We start from the raw sequence: 22,051 nt of genomic DNA on the forward strand, positions 1-22,051 counted from the left end.
CCAAGAACAAGTTGATACTATGAAGTATGGCCGAGTTATGGTGATTTATACATTGTTATGTGAAGAAGGAAAACAGAGGGATTGTCTTTTGCTGTGAAGGGGAAGCTCTGGGTTGGATGAATATAATGAAGTATGGGACCACTTAAACTAAAATTTAACAGTGAGTAATTAGATAGCTTTAACAGTTTCTGTGTTACGGACTTTAATTTTACAAGGGATGCAAGTGATCCAGTTTACTGGATTATGCATTTTCAGTGCTTGCGTTTTATAAAACAGCTGCAGGTTAAAGGGTTAAGAAGAGCAAGAAATCTGATTTTGTACAGTAACAACATGGCAAATCAATTACACAATCAAACAATGTATACTACAAAGCATAGAGAGTGGTTACTATGTGATTAGTAGGCTATCACACATATTTTTATACAGTTAGGGGATTGTCCTCATAATAGTCAAAATTAAATGAGTTGATTACACAAATCCAACCTCAGAGGATAAACTTTCCCTGGGAGAGCATCCCTACACTGATATGCTTCGCATGATAGTATGTGTCTCACATTAACGTAAAGGTGTATCCCTTCTACTGCACATATAACTAGATACTGGCATCACCAAAGATTTCGATCAGAAAACAGCCATAAATATTCCTAGAGCCATTCCTGATAAAGACACATGATAGTGTGCTGTGCAGCCCAAAAAGCCGGCCTGCCACACCATGGGTATATTGACAGGAAGAAAGAAAACATCATTTTCACACCTTAGTATCTCACTGATCCCTTATCTGATTGGAACCAAATTTGCTGCAGAGTTGCCCGCCCGCTAGGGAAGTCCACATTCCAAATTTTAAGGAAATCGCTCCAGCCATTTCCAAGATACAAGCAACCAAAGTTTTCATTTTTTTTACTTCATTTTATTTAATTTTTTCCTTCTTCATCTTTATGCACACTTTGCAAAAATTGCTATAAAACACAAATGCATTATCCGATCGTCTTAAAATTTGGCACACATAAAGGGAGTCCAATGACACATCCTAGTATCAAATTTGGCATAAATCCAATTGGTGTAAATCCTAGCCGTTTGCTGTAGTTGTGTGATTGTAAAACAAACACAAAAAATATTATTTTTCTTTTGCAAACTTTACAAAAAATGCTATCAAACACAATTGCGTTATCCGATTGCCTTGAAATTTTGCACACCTAAAGGGAGTCCAAAGGCAAATTCTAATATGAAATTTAGTGCAAATTCGATGAATGGTTCAGGATTTATGACCGATTATTTCAGTAAAACAAGATCGATTTGTGTCACAACTATAGGGTTTATAAACCTCCTCATGGAATGAATTGAAAATCGCTTTTTGGACAGATCAACCATTTTAGGGGTGCCTTTTGGTAGTTTGAAAGTAATCGAAATAAAGATCATGGAGATAAGATCAAAACCAAAGGTGTGTAACAATTTCGCTATCGAGATTTGTGAATAAAATCACCAATAATTTTAATGCCTACCAGGCAAACTCATGAGCTGAAAGTGGTATGCAGCTGGAATAATCAGCGTAGAAAGTCCTTGCAGTAGTACAGAAGAATCGGATTACAAACCACTGAGTTATGGTTCGAAAGCCAACTACGTGTAGCAAATGCAAGATCGAGATACTCTAATAGAACAGTCACCCTAACAGAGCATTCAGCTATATATATATTTATGACTTACTCCATTATAGAATTCTACTACATTGTAAGTTATTCTGTAGGGAGTTTAGCTACAAACAGTTAATCTTATAGACAGTCCAGCTACAAGCAAGTCATCCTATAGAGAGTTCAGCTACAAATACATCGCTGTAGAGATTCAGAATATTACAAGTAGCACTGAAGAGAGTTCAGCTATAAATAAGTCACCCGGTGGAAAGCTCAGCTACATACAAGTCACTCTCTAGAGAATTCAGCTACAAACAAATCACTGTGCAGAGAGTTCAGCTACAAACAACTAACCCTGAAGCTGTAGAGAGTTCAATCACAAATAAGTCACTTTATACAATGTTCAGCTACAAGTAAGTCACTCTGTAGAGAGTTGAGCTACAAACAAATAACTCTGTAGAGAATTCTGCTAAAAACAATTCACCGCGTAGAAAGTTCAGCAACCAAAAAACCGCCCTGTAAAGAGTTCAGCTATAAAAACAAGTTACTCTATAGAGATCACCTAGAAATAAGACAGAGCTGAGCTACAAACAGATCACCCTGTAGAGAGTTCAGCTAGAAACAAGTCACCCTGTAGAGAGATCAGCTAGAAACAATTCACCCTGTAGAGAGAGATCAGCTAGAAAATGTCACCTTGTAGAGTTCAGCTACAAACAAATCGCCTTGCAGAAAGTTCAGCTACAAATCAGTCACTAAGTCTAAGTCCTTGAAAGTAGGTTAGGTAATCCTAAGGCTGCAGCACATGTTGCTGTTAGACCTTCAGTGCTGATCACTGTAAAGTGTTATTATACAACCAAGTACTAAAGATAATACAAAATTCTGTTAAAATTATGTTATTAATAATGAATGAATAAACAATAAATAAATAATGTTTGAGAAAACTCCAAGGCCTAAGGCTTCGCACTCACCAGGAATAGAATCCATGTTGTATGAAGAGACAATCGTATAATGGACGGGTGTTTTCATAGAGGTGATAGAAGTGTACAGTGATTCTATTTAATGCCGATCAAAACAGTTAGCACGTGATGCCCACTAGACAAGTGAACTACTGTTCATTTGTATTTGAAAGTGGGCAGCAGCAACTATTTCGATTGGTAGACGAGTGATTGCTACATCTGCTTAATAAACATATGATTGGAAGTTGCTACTAATCGCTGGAGGTTAGTTTGTGTTGGTTAACACACTTTCATAGTCTTGTTTCTTTAGTCTCGTGTAAATAGGCTACCTTCACTCGTGCATGGGATGGGAGAAAGCCTCGCCTGGCATGCCATTATGTGAAGAAGGTGCAGTTTCCAGCTGGTAAGTTTGTGTGATGATGCGTAGCTCTCCACCTGAAGCTTTTTAGTGCCAGGAGTGCCCAGACTAATCACTGATATGGGCCCTGAGAAAACTACATAAATATTCACTGCCAAATTGCATCCTATGTGCTGAACACTACTGGAGAGAACAAACACAATATACACAAAATGTGCCCTTAGGCTGATAATTGCTGTGAGCATGATTGTGCTTGCTATTAACTGCTATTATATGTAGCTATAGTCTGCCCGCCATCAGCAATGCTCCATATACTTGTGCACACTGAAATATCCATGAAATTCTGGTATTGCATTTCAGCCACATTTGTTCTCCAATTTTTTTTTTTTTTTTGGTCTTGCAGCATATCCACGGCATCATGTGACCATTTTAATACAAATTACCCAGCTCATGTTAAATATATACATAACTCAGATATCAGTTTTAAGTGACAGACAGTTGAAATACTCTGCCTTTATCCCAATCTTACCATGGTCTGCTCTTGGCAACTCCAGCGATGTCTTAATCCAGTGCTCTAACCCATCCTCATTTAAACATATCATGTAACACAAATTGTGTACAATTGCATGAAATTAATATATGTATTTATTGGATGTTTAAGCTTTACTGCTTGTAGGCATCAGATTCAATACCATGATTCTCACAATTTAAAGTGTAATCTCACATCCTCACATCTCCATGGTCGGATAATCACTGATTGTAATTGCATACTAATACATCCCTTATGTTTATGCGCCAGTAAATTCCTCTAGAATTGTATTACCATGCATCTTTTCTGCCTGAACACACTGTGTTGGCCATACACTGTTTGCACGTGCCCCATTAGTAGGCTGTCCCGTTGGTGATTGTAGTTGGTAGTATTTGCTCCGTGCCTAGATAAATAATTAAATAATGTTTGAGAAAACTATGAGGACTGGAGACATGGACTAAGTGGGGATAGATTTGCCTGTGAATGAAGGCACAACCATAGAATAAGTACACCTGTTCGTTCTGATGACTTTACCGTATGTGTAATTCTATATAATACCCAGTATCACTCCTTGCTTACTTACAGATTGCACAAAGGAGAAGATTAGTAAACATCTGCGGAGTTATTACAGGAGAGCCAGAGACCACTTTACACGTAAACAACAAGATTAAAAATGTAGTTTGTTGCTTCAGCAACAAACAAAAGTTAACAGGCTAGCTTCCTGGAGTGGTGGGTCAGGAGCAGAAATCAAGTTTTAGCACCATCTGTCATCTGGTTGCATAAGTGCATGTCATAATTAAATTCCACATTCCTATATAGTAGTGGAACTGAGTTGTATCTGCCACAATTGTCTAATTGTGTCATCTGTGCGTTTGGTGCCCGGTTTTAGTTTCTCAGCCCTTAGAGGTCTAACTAGAGAAGTTGGAGGTCTAACTAGAGAAGTTTAACTGAGAAGAAGTCATAGGTTGCTTGACTGACATCGCTAAGCTACGCCAGTGAAATCCCTCATCACCAACTTGGAACCTACTAGCTACTCCGCTACAAAACCAGCTAAGTCATACTACATGTGTATAACTGTCTTAATTTCAATATAGCTATTGCATTATTCAACTATCAACTGAACGCGTGACGTAAAACTATAGCGGGTTTGCTGGCTCACGCGGGCTTGTTTTCAATAGCGATAGCTATCACTTAACCAGCAACGCGTCTCGTTAGTGCCGTGAGGGGTTGCTCAGACAACCACTGATCGCGCGGAGGGGCTCGTCGAGGCGCTGGACCTGGCTCTCGGGCGGTCCTTCGCTCCGTCGGCTTGGCTGTCGCAGCTTGGATCCCTCGGCGCCAAGCGGAAGTCCAGAAACCTGCGTCATGCCGAGGATGAACTCCATGACTCTTGAAACTGCAGGCTGACGCATCAACAAATAACGCTGACGGAACTCCACCTGTCACTGGTCAGGCTTCCTAATCGACTCCCACAGTGTCTTCTCAACATACCAACGCAAACCGCCAGTCCCAGTGACGCCACGGCTACAAGGCGCAACAAGTCACTGCGTCTACTTTTGTCACAACACAGCTTGCAAACATGTTACTTCAAGCGACGTCTAGTGGCACCCAAATATCTCAGTCACAGATCACCGTTGCTATCCCCAGTCTACAGGCTTCCCTGGCACAACTCGTGCTTCCTACTTCTGGAACAACAGTGACCCCTACCTCTCAACCAGCAGTCAACCCGAACATATTTCTTCAGCTGCAGTCTACAGCTAGCAACCAAAGCTCCTCAATCAACAACAATTTACACTTCAGGCCATATCCCGCTGTTCTGGCCATCTTCGGGTAGCCTCAACCAGCCAGAACTGCATACTCAAGAACTAGCCATTCTTGGTACTACTCATCCTCCTCCACTAATAGCTCCACTACTGGCATGTTTATGCACTGGAATCTTTGTGGAGTAGTACATAGAATTCAATGGCTCGTTCGCCCATGCCATATTCTCTGTACCCGACGAACCCACCACTCAGCAGCATATGTAAATGCTCATGCTGAAAATGTCATCTCAGAGTAATGCGTTTCAACTTGCCCCAACCCACCCACTCCAAACATCAACTCCTTTGCCTCATGGATGGTGGCCTGGAACATGTATGTCTCCACCATTCTTCTAGCTAAACTATCCCAAACGCTAGTAATGTTCAGCTACTAGTGCATTATACTCCTTAAACTAGTGTTGCACTGATACACATTTTTTCGCATTACTTTTACCAATATCAATATTTGCCTATTCTTGTAAATGTCATGCTGATATTTACCGATATTCAGTCCTTCAGAACAAGGAAGGGGAAGCAGAAAATCACCTAAAATAAATTGCAAATGTAATGATAATGTAATCAATGTGGTTAATTGAGTGTGCATAAGATTTTACAATGTTGTTGAAGTATTGTCACTAACCCCTTCACGGAAAAGAAGCCAAGTGGTTTATAAAATAGCTAAGCCAGCTTATCAAACAGTGTTTCTGGTGGGATTCGAGACCATTTGCGAGAAATGATTGACTAAGTACGTGGGTTTCCAATAAATATACACAGCCTACTATAGCCTGGCAGCCATACTTGCACAAAAAAGCTTACACAGTTAAGTGTTGTATGCTGCATTTCACAGCTTTACTTTCACCTGTTCATTACCGTCATCAATGATTGATTGCGGGTTTTAGTTAATCAACGAAATATCTCCACTTTGTAACTGATACTGCTACTTGTAAAATTCGCTAATATCAGCTTTCACGGATAATTCAACCCAATTATCGGTGCAACGCTACTTTAAACTTCCAACCCGCCCCTAGCAGTCCATCCTACCTTCCCACCACAATCACTCACGCAAATCTGCTGTGATTTCAACAACCTAAGAACTTGCCAACACGCCAATTGTCAATACCACATTTGCAACAATGCAAAGGTGCGCAACCAATTACAAAGCACACTTGCCCCACCTTATTTGTGGGGATTCCCCTATCCAGCATGCACCCCACTACTACAGTACCACTCACTCTTGAGTGCGAACTATGCAATCACCCTGACAAGGCTTTTGTACAGCTGTTCTTATCAGACATGTACACAGCGCACAACTTACACCCCATGTACACAGCGCACAACTTACAATCTGCGTTTGTGAACCCATCTGTTTTGGGTGACCCTCTTGCTCAGAATGCACTCAAACTAGAACCTTTCAGTGCCCTCACCTGTCTGCACCTGTGGGTTTCAGCAGTAACAATTCTATAGCTCCCTCTGCATGTGCTCTTAATTACTATGCAGTAGATGATGCATACTCCATAGTTAACAAGCTCGGAACCCTGATAATCACTAATAATCCTTATTTCATTTGAACACTTCACAAAGATCTCTGATATTTTATTCAACTCAAACCCTTCATTCTGTGCATTATCCCAACATGTCACTAGGATACATTAACATATGTACTAGAGTTATGTGTCATATTTAATTTGTAGCACTTGTTACCGTCATGCATATTCATGTGTAGGTTCACATTAACCTACATTGCTTGGGTTTGTGTACATATTGATACGGCCGCTGAAGTCAGTCATGTAGTTTATTGAAAATATATGGGATACATAGAACCACCAGAGGATACATTGTATCCACATAAAACATGTCACAGATGTATGGTTGTGCACGTCCCATAGCCATGGTAGATGGAATAATATTTGTCATCAAATCTTACGGTCAGTACATAAGAAGCTATTCAAAGTGGGCAGCAGCACAACTCGATGGCTCGTCCCAGTAGTGGTAGACACCATTTATGGTTTCAACACCACTGTGATAATAATATACAGATACATATTGATTATACTACTACTATATACATTACATCATTCATAGATTCTGATGTCATTAAGGGTTAATTACCATCACATGTAGCAGTATTACATAGTCATAATGTAACAGTGATGAGTGGTATGGTAAATCAGAGTTACAGTCAATGGAAGAATTGGATTTTGTGACTCATTATGTTGTACTCATTGTGAGCTTTGATATTGTATGCGTACGTTAATAGTACTGGAACATTAATTCAATTATGACAAATAGACACAAATTCTGCAAACATATACATCATCATGTGTTATGTTTTATATCACTGATAACAACTATTTTGGGGGAAATTGGGCGCAAATTGCTGAACTTAGTTAAAAGTAATTCAGTCCAAAGATGCGTGTGTTATCACTAATGCGACTTACCAATAAATGCTATGTTCAAACTGGTTACATTTGTTGCGACTAAATGTGCCTATGTTGTTGCGGCTAAATGTGGTTATGTGTTGCAATTATATGTGCTTATGTGTTGCGATTATATGTGCTTATGTGTTGCAATTATATGTGCGATATTTGTTGCGACTAAATGTTGTTATGTGTTGTGATTACATGTGGTTATTTGTTGCGATGTGTGTAACGTTTGTTGCGACTGAATGTTTGTAATGTCTGTTGCGACTGAATGTTCGTAATGTTTGTTGCGACTAAATGTCGTAATGTTTGTTGCGACTTAATGTTTGTAATGTTTGTTGCGACTAGATGTTCGTAATGTGGACTGTCACTGAATGTTGGTAATGCTAGAGTGTTGTAATGTTGGGTGTAGGTACTGTGGGCTGTGAGTACTGTTGGGTGTAGGCACTATTGAGTGAAGTTAGAATTGGGCATAGGTACTGTTGGGCGTAAGTACTGTTGGGTGTAGGCACTGTTGGGTGTATGCACTGTTGGGCGTTATTGATGTCTTGTAAGTTACATCATCAAAGATAGCATTAAGCATGACACAACTGGGACAGTGATAACACACGATTCCCCTTCAAGCAAATGCACCTCACCTCAGTTGCCCTACCTCCCCCAAAGAGTTGTATGTACGTATGTGTATACATGTATGTGAAGTGATGTTTCTATGTAATTATCATGTGAAGTAATGTGTTTAGAGCTCGGTGCGGTGAAAGGGTGGTTTGTGTAGGGCATGCCGTAGCGTGCCGTGATGTGTCATGAAGGTAGCATGTTAAGTATGTTTAAATGTTTATAACTGTGTATTTTGTATGCAGGATATGCGCTCCATGCGTCAGTGAACCACACTGCAGTTAACAACCAGCTGCAGCTGGGTTACCACAGCTGATGCGCTCATGACCAACCAGCTGATGCACTCGTGACAAACAAAGTAATGAGTATGTTACAATGTAATACTTGTATTGTACATCTTCATCCATCACCTGGCTTGCTAGCTGGAATTATTTTCCACCCGGCTTAACTACTACTCTACTGTGAGTCTGTAATAAACAAGAAGATGTATTGCTGCATATACAACTATGTGTAACTATCTCCTGTATAGACTTTGATCACTGTGCCAAGTAGCGCAAAAGCCACACCGCCGATTTACTGGCACATCACCAGTGGCCTCTAGTTATAACAGAGTCTATTGTGCCATATTGGCTTGATTGGGATCATTTGCCAATTGTACCTTCACCATGTCCCTTGTTGAGTATAGCCTCACTTCACTGCTGAGTCATCTTCAGAGACACGTCACACCTACAATATAAACTTTCAGTATAGCTAACTTAACTTAGTTTCTGTGTAAGTTGTGTTTTAGTATTGTGGTTTTCTGATGCCAGTTAAACTCCCTTGCCTGTGTACATATGCATATGTATCATTTCCACCGACACAAAATTTGCTCTGAATGCTGGCTACAGTACTGTTAATACTTGCCCAATGTGTAGGTTGCAACGTTGGTTGGTTGGTTGTATGTGACCTGGTCCTAGTAGTAATTATACAACCAAGTACTAAAGATACTACGAAATGCGGTTAAAATTACATCATTCATAATGAAATAAATAAATAAATAATAAATAATGTTTGAGAAACTACAAGGCCTAAGGCTTCATAGTCACCGGGAATAGAATCTATGTTGTATGAAGAGACAATCGTATAATGGATGGATGTTTAGTGGAGATGATATCACCCTGTAGAGGAATCAGTTACAGACAAATCACCCTGTAGAGAGACCAGCTACAAACAAATCACCCTGTAGAGAGGTCAACTACAAACAATTCACCCTGTAGAGAGATAAGCTTAAAAAAAGTCACCCTGTATAGAGTTCAGCTACAAACAATTCACCCTGTAGAGAGATAAGCTAGAAACAAGTCACCTTGTAGAGAGTTCAGCTACAAACAATTCACCCTGTAGAGAGATACGCTAGACACAAGTCACCCTATAAAGAGTTCAGCTACAAATAATTCACCCTATAGAGATTTCGACTATAAAAACAAATCACCCTGTAGAGAGTTCAGGTAGAAACAAGTCTTCCTGTAGAGAGATAAGCTAGAAACAAGTCACCCTGTAGAGAGTTCAGCTACAAACAATTCACCCTGTAGAGATTTCAACACTCGGATTTCGACTACTAACAAATCTTCCTGTACAGAGTTCAGCAACAAACGAATCACCTTGTAGAGAGTTCAGCTAGAAACAAGTTATCCTGTAGGGAATAATTGGCATGTAATAAATATATGTATATAGTGATAAAATCAAAAACAGTTGAAGCATTAAAAATCTGCTTTAAATCTTTTTCATCTTCTTGTGGTAAAGAAAAACAGATAGGTTAAAAAACACCCAATATACAAATACAAAGAAGTAATATCTAATCCAAAACAGCCAAACTGTTTTAAAAAGTGTGTGGTCCCCAAAAAGGCTATGGTGAAAAAGATGTGAAATCCAAGGTGGCAGCCAAGAAATGGCTGTGATTGTACATTAATGGTAAAAGTTTTAATAACAACAATTCAGGTGAATTTAGTGCCAAGACCCACTCTGTTTTTACAGTTTGGCTGTTTTGATTAGATCATCTTATCAACATAGTTTTTGAAGGCTAAACCTGAAGAATTGTTTAGGTCTAGATACCTATACACTTGCTTGCATGTAACAAATATAAGCATACACAAAATAAATACATACAAGTATTGTACTCACTTCTGTTCTAGAGAACCAAAGCTGGATCATGGTAATATTTGAGTTTACGGTTTCAAGTTGGCAATAGTCTTTGCTAGAATCACGACCAAAGCCAACACCATCATTGAACAACTTTGCAATTTTGGCCATCAAATCCTTAAAGCTTTGGTAAGCATCTAAGAAAGGCACAATGTACTGAAATGCTGGTAAAATATGATTCAACACTGTTTCATTGTAGGCTTCATGCTGCAACTGAGCTGTTATTAACCCAATCTGATTTCTGAAAGTAGATCTACTCTCAGTTTCACTTGTAAATCCCTTTCCCTTTACAAATTTGTAGAACTCAATACAATTTGCTACTGCCGGAAATATCTTTAAACACCTCTTTGCCTCAGAGTAATCTTTTAGGTTAAGCATTTCCCAAATCCGTTTCATATTTTCAGTTGCATCTTTACCAGTAATGCTCCCTCTATATTTACTACTGTTAACAGTGTTTGCAATTTCCATTAAATTTCTCAAGTTCTCATCATTTACACAGTTTGCAAGACCATATTGTTCACACACCTTTGGTATCAAGGCAATTTGTTGTGAACATTGAAACAATTCCAACATGTTCTTTATTCCTTCTTTACCTTCTTTGTTCTCAGAGGAAACCTTCTGAAATTTAGGAAATCCACACATAATCTTAAACTCCTCATCAACATCAAGTTTTGGTAATAATTCTCCTATAGATTGTTCAGCTACAATTTCTTCATACTTAGCTCTACCCTCAATCAAACTCAGCATAAAATCTTCAGTATTCTTCAAGGCATCACCAAACTATCAACATAAATAGCAATATACACACATGAACGTACACATGCATGCATGCACACTGACTGATTACTCTGTACAAAAGTGATGAAAAGGGCATGCCAAATATCATACAGTACTATAGTACTACCAAGAGTTAATAACAGTGGATAGACTTCTCCACTATCATTAACTCTTGGTACTACATAACGGGATCCTACAGAGTGCCAAAGTTGTGTAGTTTAGAAATAATTTACCCAACAAAGATATTTCCATGGAAGTATCATACATACATACGTCACATCTAGCATTAAACCTCAACATGGCTGCCAGTGGAGCCAGTATTGTAAATAATTTTCTTGAATTGCTATTTCTTACTCTCTACATAGAGTTTTGTACCAGGGCTAACAACAAGGAGGCATGGACCTACATATGTTCCTGATGTGTAAGAAAAACCATTTCATCTTCGGCATTACATATGTCAAGTAAGCTTATAAACAAACACAAAGCAATATTTGCCTACTGTTCGGCAACCAGTGATTCTTAACAGTGTTCATGTTCCTATGTATTATTGTCAACACTGGCACTACAGAATGTACAAAACTCACACTAAGTTTGGAAAAAGCAACTCTACCGCTAAAATTCTCAACCACGGTATGATCTTCCATCTCATTGGGAGTACTGAAAGATTTTGGAACTCCTCTTGCTTTGGGGCCATGACAGTGGGTTCAGGATCATTCATGATTTTTGTAAAATCCTAATCGAATGCAAACCAAAGGCAATCTTAGAAATCTAAAAACAAGTGAGACCCTCTGGGAGTTCTTTGTGAGGAGAATAGGTTCACTAGTGAAAATCAAGTGAAAAGAAAATGGTAAGATTTTGTTCATCCTCATATATGTTAAAGCACTATAAAAGTGCTATGACCTATTTATAAATATATTTCACAGATCATCAAGCACCTTCCAGCTTGATAAATTTCTAAGTTCTGTTTATCATTATTGGTAGCTGTTCATATACATAAGAAGCCATAAAACAATAAAATTTCGTGTAAGCTCTTTAGGCTGTGCTGCAGTGCTATTCAGGGCTGAAACAGCACTCCTTACTCTTAGAAGATTGTGTATAGCATCTCAGCATGGTGAGTCCTTCTTCCTGCAAGCATGTGATTTGCTCACAGAAAAGGTATGCTCAGTGCACAGAACTCAGATAACGAAAGTGCTGCTCTTATGTAAAAAATATTTTATAGCTATAACATGCTTACGAGGGATATAACTAAAATATATGTACAAATCACGAGAGCGCAAAGCGCTCAAGTGAGAGTGCGTATATTTAGTCATATCCAGAGTAATCATGTTATAACTGTTATATTCTACACCCCAGTAGATGAAACGGTTATGTAATTATAGCAATTTATAGTGTAACAGAACCTATTGGAGATCAAAATCAGTAGAAATCCTGGTGTTTTAGACTCCATAGTAGTGCCACGCCCATCTACTCACAATTAGTAAGTTATCCACGAAGGAGACAAGAGTTCATCAAAAATTCTTCTCTTTGCTCAGGCGAATAATCCTTATTGATTTAGGCGCTTGTTATTAGAGACTTGTTTTCCGTTTAGATAAGCATTTGGAAGAATGTGTGAAGTTACACCATATATGTGACCGGGCCTGCGATAATAGGGCATGTGGGCACATGATTTTTACCTACTTTTTCACACTTTCATCACACATAACATTTTGTACCATTATGCTATGACATTGCAATTTTCTGCTCTTAGTAAGTATTTAATTGGCATAATAATGCAAGTTACAGAATGGAAATATATGTTTCCAGCACTGAGATATGAGCTGTAGAGTGATAGGATGTAGTTTGTGCCCACATGCCCTGTTTTCGCAGGCCCGGTCACATATGGTAAGCATAACCACAAAGCATGGTACATATATCACTTACATAGCACAGTTTGCCACAGTATGTCAGTTATATACCACAGTGTGGCACTTTTAATCTTAGCCACAAGTGTGGTATATTGCATGTTATGTGTCAAAATAAAGTTTATGTAGTTGTAGCCATACTATAGTCATGGTACAAAATTTTTAATAAAGTTTAAGTTATTAAACACAGTTATTGTTGTGAAGTGCAGGCTGTGTAAGTACCCAAAATATTAGCATGCAACAGTGGGCTCTAATAAGAACAATACATGCGCAACACAGTGAGCAGAACACGTTGGCAGTAATTCATACCTGTTGTAAGAAATCTTGCCAGGTGCAGTGGCTTTAAATCTTCAAGATGAATACTCATAGTTCTTGCCGGCTGAGGAAAAGGAGGGTTGTCATCCTTGGGAAGTTTGACTGTGGGATTGAGCAAGTGAGGAGCTTTGTCACACAGGGGGAGGGCTGCCTCAAGGAAGAAGTATTCCAGACAGGACGGCGATGCGACAAGATGTGATATTACAATGCTAGTAGCCGTCTTCAGGATCATTTCTAGAAGTTGCTTACCTTGGCCCATGCATGGTGTCACTGTCGCCTAGGACAGCTCCAACGCCACTGTACTCAACACCAACATCAATAACTACAGTACCATAGCCAGTTCGTTGGACGCCACCTAATCAACAAAAATGCAGGGAGATCATGTGGCAGGCATCAATCAGAATCTTCGGGGGGAAAACACCCCGACTATCGCGAAACGGCCTCAGACAAGATTCTGCATTGGGTAAGCAACAGTATAACACCAATTGGTGTACTAGTCAGACATGGGGCCAAGTACATGAGTACTTATACTTAAGTACACTTAAGTACAGATTTGAAAGTACTTGTACTTTACTTAAATACTTTCTTAATTTTCCCAATGTACTTGTACTTATACTCAAGTACTTTGCTAAGTACTTGTATGTACTTGAGTACTTAAAGTACTTGTAAGTACTGCAAACATTGTACATAGTTTGTACACATTGGGTGTACAATGAGAATATCAAAATTGTATGAAGGTGCAGTTTACAACTTCTTGCGATTCTTCTACTGCCTTCCCCAACCTTACTGTGTATCATGTTGCCACGATTAACGATGTCGCCAATGCTGTTGTTCAAGTCAGTGCATTTTAAGAGTTTAAGAGAGAGAATAGTTGACAAAAACCAACCCCCCTAGGCACACTTACATACTACAATACACTGAATACAGCATATATTTTACTACAGCAAAATGTACTTGTACTTTACTTAAGTACTTCCAGCATGTACTTGTACTTTACTTAAGTACTCTCTTGATTGCTGCTGGAGTACTTGTACTTGTACTTGGAAAATTCAAAAGTACTTGTACTTTACTTAAGTACTTTTAAATGTACTTGGCCCCATGTCTGGTACTAGTATAACTGTCCCCACACACACTGTATATATATGCATGTAATGAGTAGGGATGTACCGGTACATATCGTATCAGTGGCCAATATGGCGATTTTTTTTTTTTGGCCAATATTGGTTGGTCTCAGTATAGCCACCAAAACCAATATGACATACTGAAATAGTCTTTGCCATTGTAAAGCCACATTATACCCTCTGTTATACAGCAAACAAGGCTGGGGAAATAGTAGCTTTATCCTTTATCCTTAAAAAATAAGTGCTATGCTACGATAAGCCATAGAAATAGGCACATAGCAAACATTCATTGTTATAACCATACAACAAATGATCATAGTGGAGAGCTATAAAAAAGCAACCATGAGATGAATAAACTAGAAACACAGCTTGAAACAACCAGCCAGCTTTACAAGCTATTAAAAATACGGAGTGATTTGGACTCATCCTGGTGGGAGCATGCAATAAAATTAAATAAATAAAAATATTTTGTGGGTGCCTCACTGTCTGGATTGTTAATTGAGGCCACACCATCAGAGAAAATCAACCATTGTCAGTGATTGTTAGCACTTGGAACTGCTTACTAAGTGTATCTTATATAATAGTTAGACACCGAGACCAAGGGAACTAAGCGATTTAGTAACCCTGATGGCCTGAAGCTGTAGCGTCCCGAGCGCAGCAAGGGCACTACTAAGGGCCAGAGGGGTTATCAAATCGCTTAGTTCCCATTCGTCGCAGTGTCTAACTTATTTAGACTATGGTTTAAAGCACGTACCTTTATAGCTAGAGCATGAGTGTGGGGTGAAAGAGCAATGCAGAACAGCGGAACAGTTTCTTCCTGAAGTCCTTACAGCACCCACAAAAATAATTATTCGACCAGTAACCAAAGTAATGGCTAGAACTACAGTACATATGCCGGTTTAGTCTACTATTTGTCCACAATTATTTGTGGAACACAGAGAAGAAGACTATTACAGTATTATCAAGTACTGCAGTGTGCCTTTCGTGTTATAATTATTTATCATGTACAAAATTGCTTGAGGGCGGGTTACTAAATGAACATGTGTAGGTGACATGTCAGGTGACTAAGTGATTTAGTAACCCTGTAAATGAGCTATACCATAGTCTAAGGCAAGTTAAAGTTTCCCAGTTTCCTCCAATCCAAATGTATAGCTACACTTTATATATGTGAGCCAGTCTGAGAAAACCGGGCTTATCGGGCTTATCGCCTATTTAAAAGTATCGAGAAATGCCGGTTTTAAGTGTTTAGTGTGTTGTAGCTCGGCAATGGGTTGAAGCTATGTGTACCAAATTTTCACACGTTTTACACCAATTCCTTACCTTCCAGAGCATCCACTGTGCAAGTAGCCAACAACTAAGTTTCCCGCCATTTTAAATAGTTTTTAAACCAAGGTTGACTGTATCAGGCGAGCTGCAAATTGGGTGGGAGGCGGGGGCCCTGAAAGGCGGGCAAGATGGTGTTCAAAAAATTGAAAAGGAAGGCCAAGGGATGAATTAGGCCAAGTTTTGAGCCATTGAGGTCTCAAAACTGGCTAAAATGAAAGGTAATTCACAGCAGAGGTACTTATTCAACAGCAGAGGTACTTATTCAACACCACAGAGCTGTACAGCCACATACAGTCATTCCCAGCTTGACCAGAGCTCCATTAAGGCCCCACACCACACGTACGGATCACCACTGGGCTTGGGAAAAGCAGCCAGCAAAACCAGACCGCTCAAGTCTAGCTGATTTTAAACGTGGAATTAGATAGTTTATTCATGTAGCTGTGTGTCCTGGGTGAAAAATCGAATCTGCTGACATGGGCGATAAGACCGGTTTTCTCAGACTAGGTCACAGACCGGTTTCCTCAGACTGGGTCACATATTGGGTCAGTATCGGTGTTCTGACTCAGTATATTGCTTTATATTGAATCGGTTCAGAAATTTCTCTATTGGTACATCACTAGTAAAATGTGAAATAATAAGCGTTGCTTTGTAAAAACAACAACACAAACACATGGTTATCATAAATTGTATGTTGAAAAGCAGCCAGGTATATGTTAGAACTTCGCATAGCAGTTTCACGGTGTTGTACCAGCTTCTTGTACACCATACCCTTGAGAATTATAACAGTCCCAAAGAAAAGTCCATTTTATTGTCATTAAAGGAAACTTCAACCTATACATCTTCAACAGGAATTGTTTCAAAACACAGTGCTTGCTCTAATGTGTACATGATACAGTGTCTCCATTATATATCTGCAGTTCTATGGTTAGGGTGTGCTCCACAATTTTGCCAGACAATTGGCACGGGGCACACCATTGTGTTGTTAATTGCATGTTAGTTTGCTTGTACATTATGTCTTCCTAATGTTTATGCTGTCACATTTGCTTGATATGTATGTCGTCACTATTGCTTGTTTGTATACCAACGTATGTCACTGCCACTGCTTGTTTCATATGTCACCGTTGCTCGGTTTGCACATCATCATCTTCTGTATGCTGCAAGCATAGCTTATCTTGCATATTACTGGATGTTGCCACCATCACAATTCCTGTACATTGCATGTCTAAATAAATAAATAACCTTGATGCTTGGGGGGGGGGGGGGGGGGATATCACGATATACATAATATATATATATATATATCATGACTTACCTATGGCCTCTATTGTAAAGAGTTTAGGACAGAGACGCTTCTCTGCTCTAAACTCTTTCATTACCCAAGCATCTATAAACCAAAAGTACTTCCTACTTTGGCCCCACTGGAATTGCATAACCTTGCCTAGGCCATATACCATGAGGCCCCTAGCACTTAACAAACCTCCTCCTCAATCAATGGATTGCTGGAGGTGAAGAATGAAGATCTGAGGAACAGAGCACATAAGTAGGTGAGTGGTAGCATACCTAAACATTAAATAAGTTTAAGTTATTAAACACAGTTAATGTTGTGAAGCGTAGGCTGTGCAAGTACCCAAAATATTAGCATGCAACAGTGGGCTCTAATAAGAACAACGCATGCGCAACACAATGAGTAGAACACATTGGCAGTAATTCATACCTGTTGTAAGAAATCTTCACACCCTGTCCCTACCCACTGAACAGTTCACAAACTTCACTATACGCAGGTGATCTATTTTAATCGGCATGGTATGCTGGCAGATAACAATTCTAGTCAGTATTCCATTGTCAATAGTGGTACTTATGTACATATGTAGTGTAAGCAGTGGAGCAAGTAGGCACATAATGTTGTTGTTGTACTCTAAACATTTACATGAAAAATTATACTATTATATGCATTTTGTTGTGAGTCCTTCAGCTGTAGGTCTGACTGGATTCCTTCACTGTGCCAGCCTGGATTACTTCACTGTGCCAGCCACTACCACAAGTAGAGATTGCTATTGAGGGATGCTCGCAGTTCAAATCTTCGTCAGGAGAAATGCTCTTTGTCCTGCCTGCAGTCACAGACAGGCCCTCCAGTTCAGAGTGCCATCAGGAAATCGGGTTGCTAACAGCTGCTTGTCTCTCCCATCCAAATCAGTATCGGGAGACGCTCTCCCAACCAGATCACTAGCCGAAGATGCTCTCCCATCCGGATCATTATTAGGAGATGCTCTTCCATTCAAATTGCTAACTAGAGACGCTCTCCCAACCAGATCACTAGCTGAAGATGCTCTCCCATCCAGATCAGTATTAGAGACACCGTCCCATTCAAATTGCTAACTAGAAACGCTCTCTCAACCAGTTTGCTAGCCGGAGATGCTCTCCCATCCAGATCACTATCAGGAGACACTCTCCCAACCAGATTGCTAACTGAAGATGCTCTCCCATCCAGATCATTATTAGGAGACGCTCTCCCATTCAAATAGGGCTGCACCGATTCCACTTTTTACCGATACTTCAGCTGGGAAGTATCTGCAAGTACAAGTACCGATACCAAGTACCTTAAAGTAGCTACTTCACAGTGTACACATTTATTATATAGTGCATTTCATGGTATTCTTGTACACATTTCCAGTATGGTTCATGTTTATAATGAAGTAGCCAATCAAGATTCACAAAGAAAGAAGTCACTGAAATGCAAACCATGCAGTGGATATTCCAGTATTCTTCTGGAGAAGTGTAAATAATATCATAATACTGAAACAGTCACTTCTACCTAATTGCTCTATTAGAGTTATTGACTGTTCTATTAGAGTATATCGATTTTTTCTCAGTAAAGCGTTTTCACACGTAGGTTTCAGCATAGATCAGTAATTTTGCTGGTAGTTAGCTGTTAGTGTTATACTTGATGCTTTTAGGCGTCCACTGTGCTAGTAAATAAGCAAGTAAACGAATGTTATTTTATTCTCCGTGCACGTGATAAGAATCGGTATCTGCAACAATATAATGGCCGATTCCGATACTTCATGAAAACAGCAGTATCGGCCCGATACCAATACCGATACTAGAATCGGTGCAGCCCTACATTCAAATTGCTAACTAGAGACACTCTCCCAACCAGATCACTAGCTGAAGAAGCTCTCCCATCCAGATCAGTATTAGGAGATTCTCTCCCATTCAAATTGCTAACTAGAGACGCTCTCCCAACCAGACTGTTAGCCAGAGACGCTCTCCTATGCAGATCAGTATTAGGAGACACTCTCCCATCTACCAGAAGACACTCTCTATCATGAGCACTATCAAACATGACCCAGCTATAGAGTACCAACCTGCTAACCACCATAGAAGGACCTCAATGCTACTATCACGTGTTGATGCTAATTCACACAGTGCCACTCTCAACAGTGGATATTGCCAACTCTGAAAACAATGGTCACGCCCTGGCCATTGTATCACCTGCGCACAGATGTTGATGCTGTCATCACAAACTGGCACGTGCGCGCAGGTGTTGATGCTGTCATCACAATCTGGCACCTGCACACAGCTGTTGATGCTGTCATCACAATCTGGCACCTGCGTACAGGTGTTGATGCTGTCACAATCTGGCTAAAGCCACATGACACAAATTAGTGGTGACCCGCAGGTCAACACATCACCTACTGCTGCTATAAGCAGTTCGTCCATTCTCCTTAGAGGAATCTGAGACAGCAAGGGGCCTCACTTAGGATATCTGCCTTATCCACTAGGTTCTCCCATTTGCCTCTATTGCAAAAAGTTTAGGACAGAGACACTTCTCTGCTCTAAACTCTTTCATTACCCAAGCATCAATAAACCAAAAGTACTTCCTAATTTGGCCCGTTGGAATTACATAACCTTGCCTAGGCCATATACCATGGCAGATGAGGCCCCTAGCACTTACCAAACCCCCTCCTCAATCAATGAATTGCTGGAGGTGAAGAATGAAGATCTGAGGAACAGAGCATGTAAGTAGGTGAATGGTAGCGTAACTAAACATTAATGATATTACTACAGTATGGGAGTAGCCATACTACACAGTAATGCACTTTGTACTACAGGTTGGTTCAATGCCTAACTACAAAAGTATTATGATGTATACATTTTGGCATTAAGCTATATTGTAGTATAATTATGTACTGAAATAACATTTCACCTTCTTTATCCTGTAGTTAACATGATGGTTGCTGGGGCCCACCCCTGGGAATAGTGGCAACCACCACCATTTATGGAGGATTAAATTACACATATGTGCTCATATATATAATACATTTATTTACCTAGCTATCCACCCTTCCACCGCACCAAGCTCTACATTGCCTAATCTTTTTCCTAATGCTAATCACATAACATTTTCCCACAAAACCAGTGGTGTACGTGACAATACACAAGTTCAACAATCATGCATGCAACAAGAATACAATGATACCATAATAGCAAGTAAAATTATATCTACATGAGATCGTACATGACATGATAATATATATATATAGATCATATAATATGTGCTATAGAGAGGATGAGCTTGGATGAATAACGGGCAACTGAGGAAATCATAGGGTGAGCAGTAAGTTCTTCCATAAATAGGGTAGATGAATGAACAAACATTTGCAGTGATGATAGCAAACTGCTAAGACATGTCAAATCGCAGCAATTGGTCACTAGCAACCAAAATGACAGACCAAGCTATGTATGTCATGAACATTAATATTGGCATCAATTGATAAAGCATTACAGCTACATAACTAGCATCTAATTCACCCAAATTCCTCCAAATTTCCCCAGTTGCCTGAGCTTTCTGTACCACACATATAAAATTATAATAGTACACAGACAGTAATATTATTGTAGTTATAATAACCATACATAGCACAAGTATGCATGAAGTATATGATGGTATATAGTAAGTTACGACAATACCAAATGAGAATACAACTAAGTGAGCCTGTATGTGTACCGATAGCGGTAAGCATCTTGCATACCGCTATCGGTATGCAAGAACCGTTGACATGTCTTAGCAGTTTGCTATCATCACTGCAAATGTTCTGAGAACCTGTGAGTACCAAGGAGTGTGCAGGTATAGCATAAGTAAAGGAGTGTGTAAATATGACATGAATGCAATGTACACAGTAGGTCTGCCAATTGATTGTATGCGAGTGTCAACTACCTGTATCCAGCAACAAATGTATGCACATATTAGTGAGCACAAAGTGACTTTGCAAATACTGATATGCATTTTTGCAATCATGTAAGCAGAACATAAAATTTAATGTAAAAGCCCATAAGCAGCAGCAACAGTTGTATTCCAAGTCTGAATACAGCCAAGTACTATACATACAGATATTGGTAAGCACTAGTAAATATAGTGGATTAAATATCGTTCACGAGAATCACGTGGTAGTCAAGTTTGAATAGTCGCTGCATCAATTTTTGGAACTAAGGTAATAAACACCATTGCATTTAATCAAGTAAATACAGTATTCATGCAGGAGCACCGTCAGTACAGCACCCTCAGTGTAATGGCAGCAGCAATAGCAATATTCATGCAGCAGTACCCTCAGTGCGATAGTAGCAGCAATAACATTCATGCAGCAGTACTCTCTTAAGTGAATCATGCAACATACTTGCATAGCATACAAACACAATGGCCTCATGGACTTGCAACAACTCACGAGCGACCAGCCATCAAACATACAAAGTTTTAAGCCTTACGCATAACATGCTACCGGAGAAAGCTTGTCCAGTAAATACTTGTCCATTGGTTGTGGTCTCATCCTCATCCCTCAGCTGCCACCAAACTATATGGAGCAGGGGCGGCGGAACCGGGTAGGCAGGGAAGTCAAATACCTACCCAACTTCTAGTGGTAGCTATTGATCCACGTTCCAAGTCCACAGAAAGCTGTCTGGTTGCTCTAGTTTTCCAGGATCGCTTTTGGATATTGTCACTCGAGATACTCTATTGGAACAGTCAACGATACCCTAATAGAGCAGTTAGCGATTATTCATTTCATTAGAGTATATTTTAGCAGTTATAATATTGTTTTTGTAGATGTGAAATTGTCTCCAGGTTCAATCTCAGAAAGCAA

General features: G+C 39.5%; 1 protein-coding gene across 1 annotated transcript in view; it reads right to left on the minus strand.

Annotated features, from left to right (window-relative positions):
* The window catches only part of LOC136264088 (uncharacterized), a 238,778-nt gene that overhangs the window by 206,935 nt on the left and 9,792 nt on the right, over nt 1-22,051 (minus strand). The window contains exon 3 of the mRNA XM_066058779.1: nt 10,457-11,254. Coding sequence (XP_065914851.1) covers nt 10,457-11,254 — 798 coding nt within the window. The remainder of the gene's footprint in view (nt 1-10,456; nt 11,255-22,051) is intronic.

This window comes from Dysidea avara, chromosome 8, assembly GCF_963678975.1.
Source record: "Dysidea avara chromosome 8, odDysAvar1.4, whole genome shotgun sequence".
Classification (NCBI taxonomy): Eukaryota; Metazoa; Porifera; class Demospongiae; order Dictyoceratida; family Dysideidae; genus Dysidea; species Dysidea avara.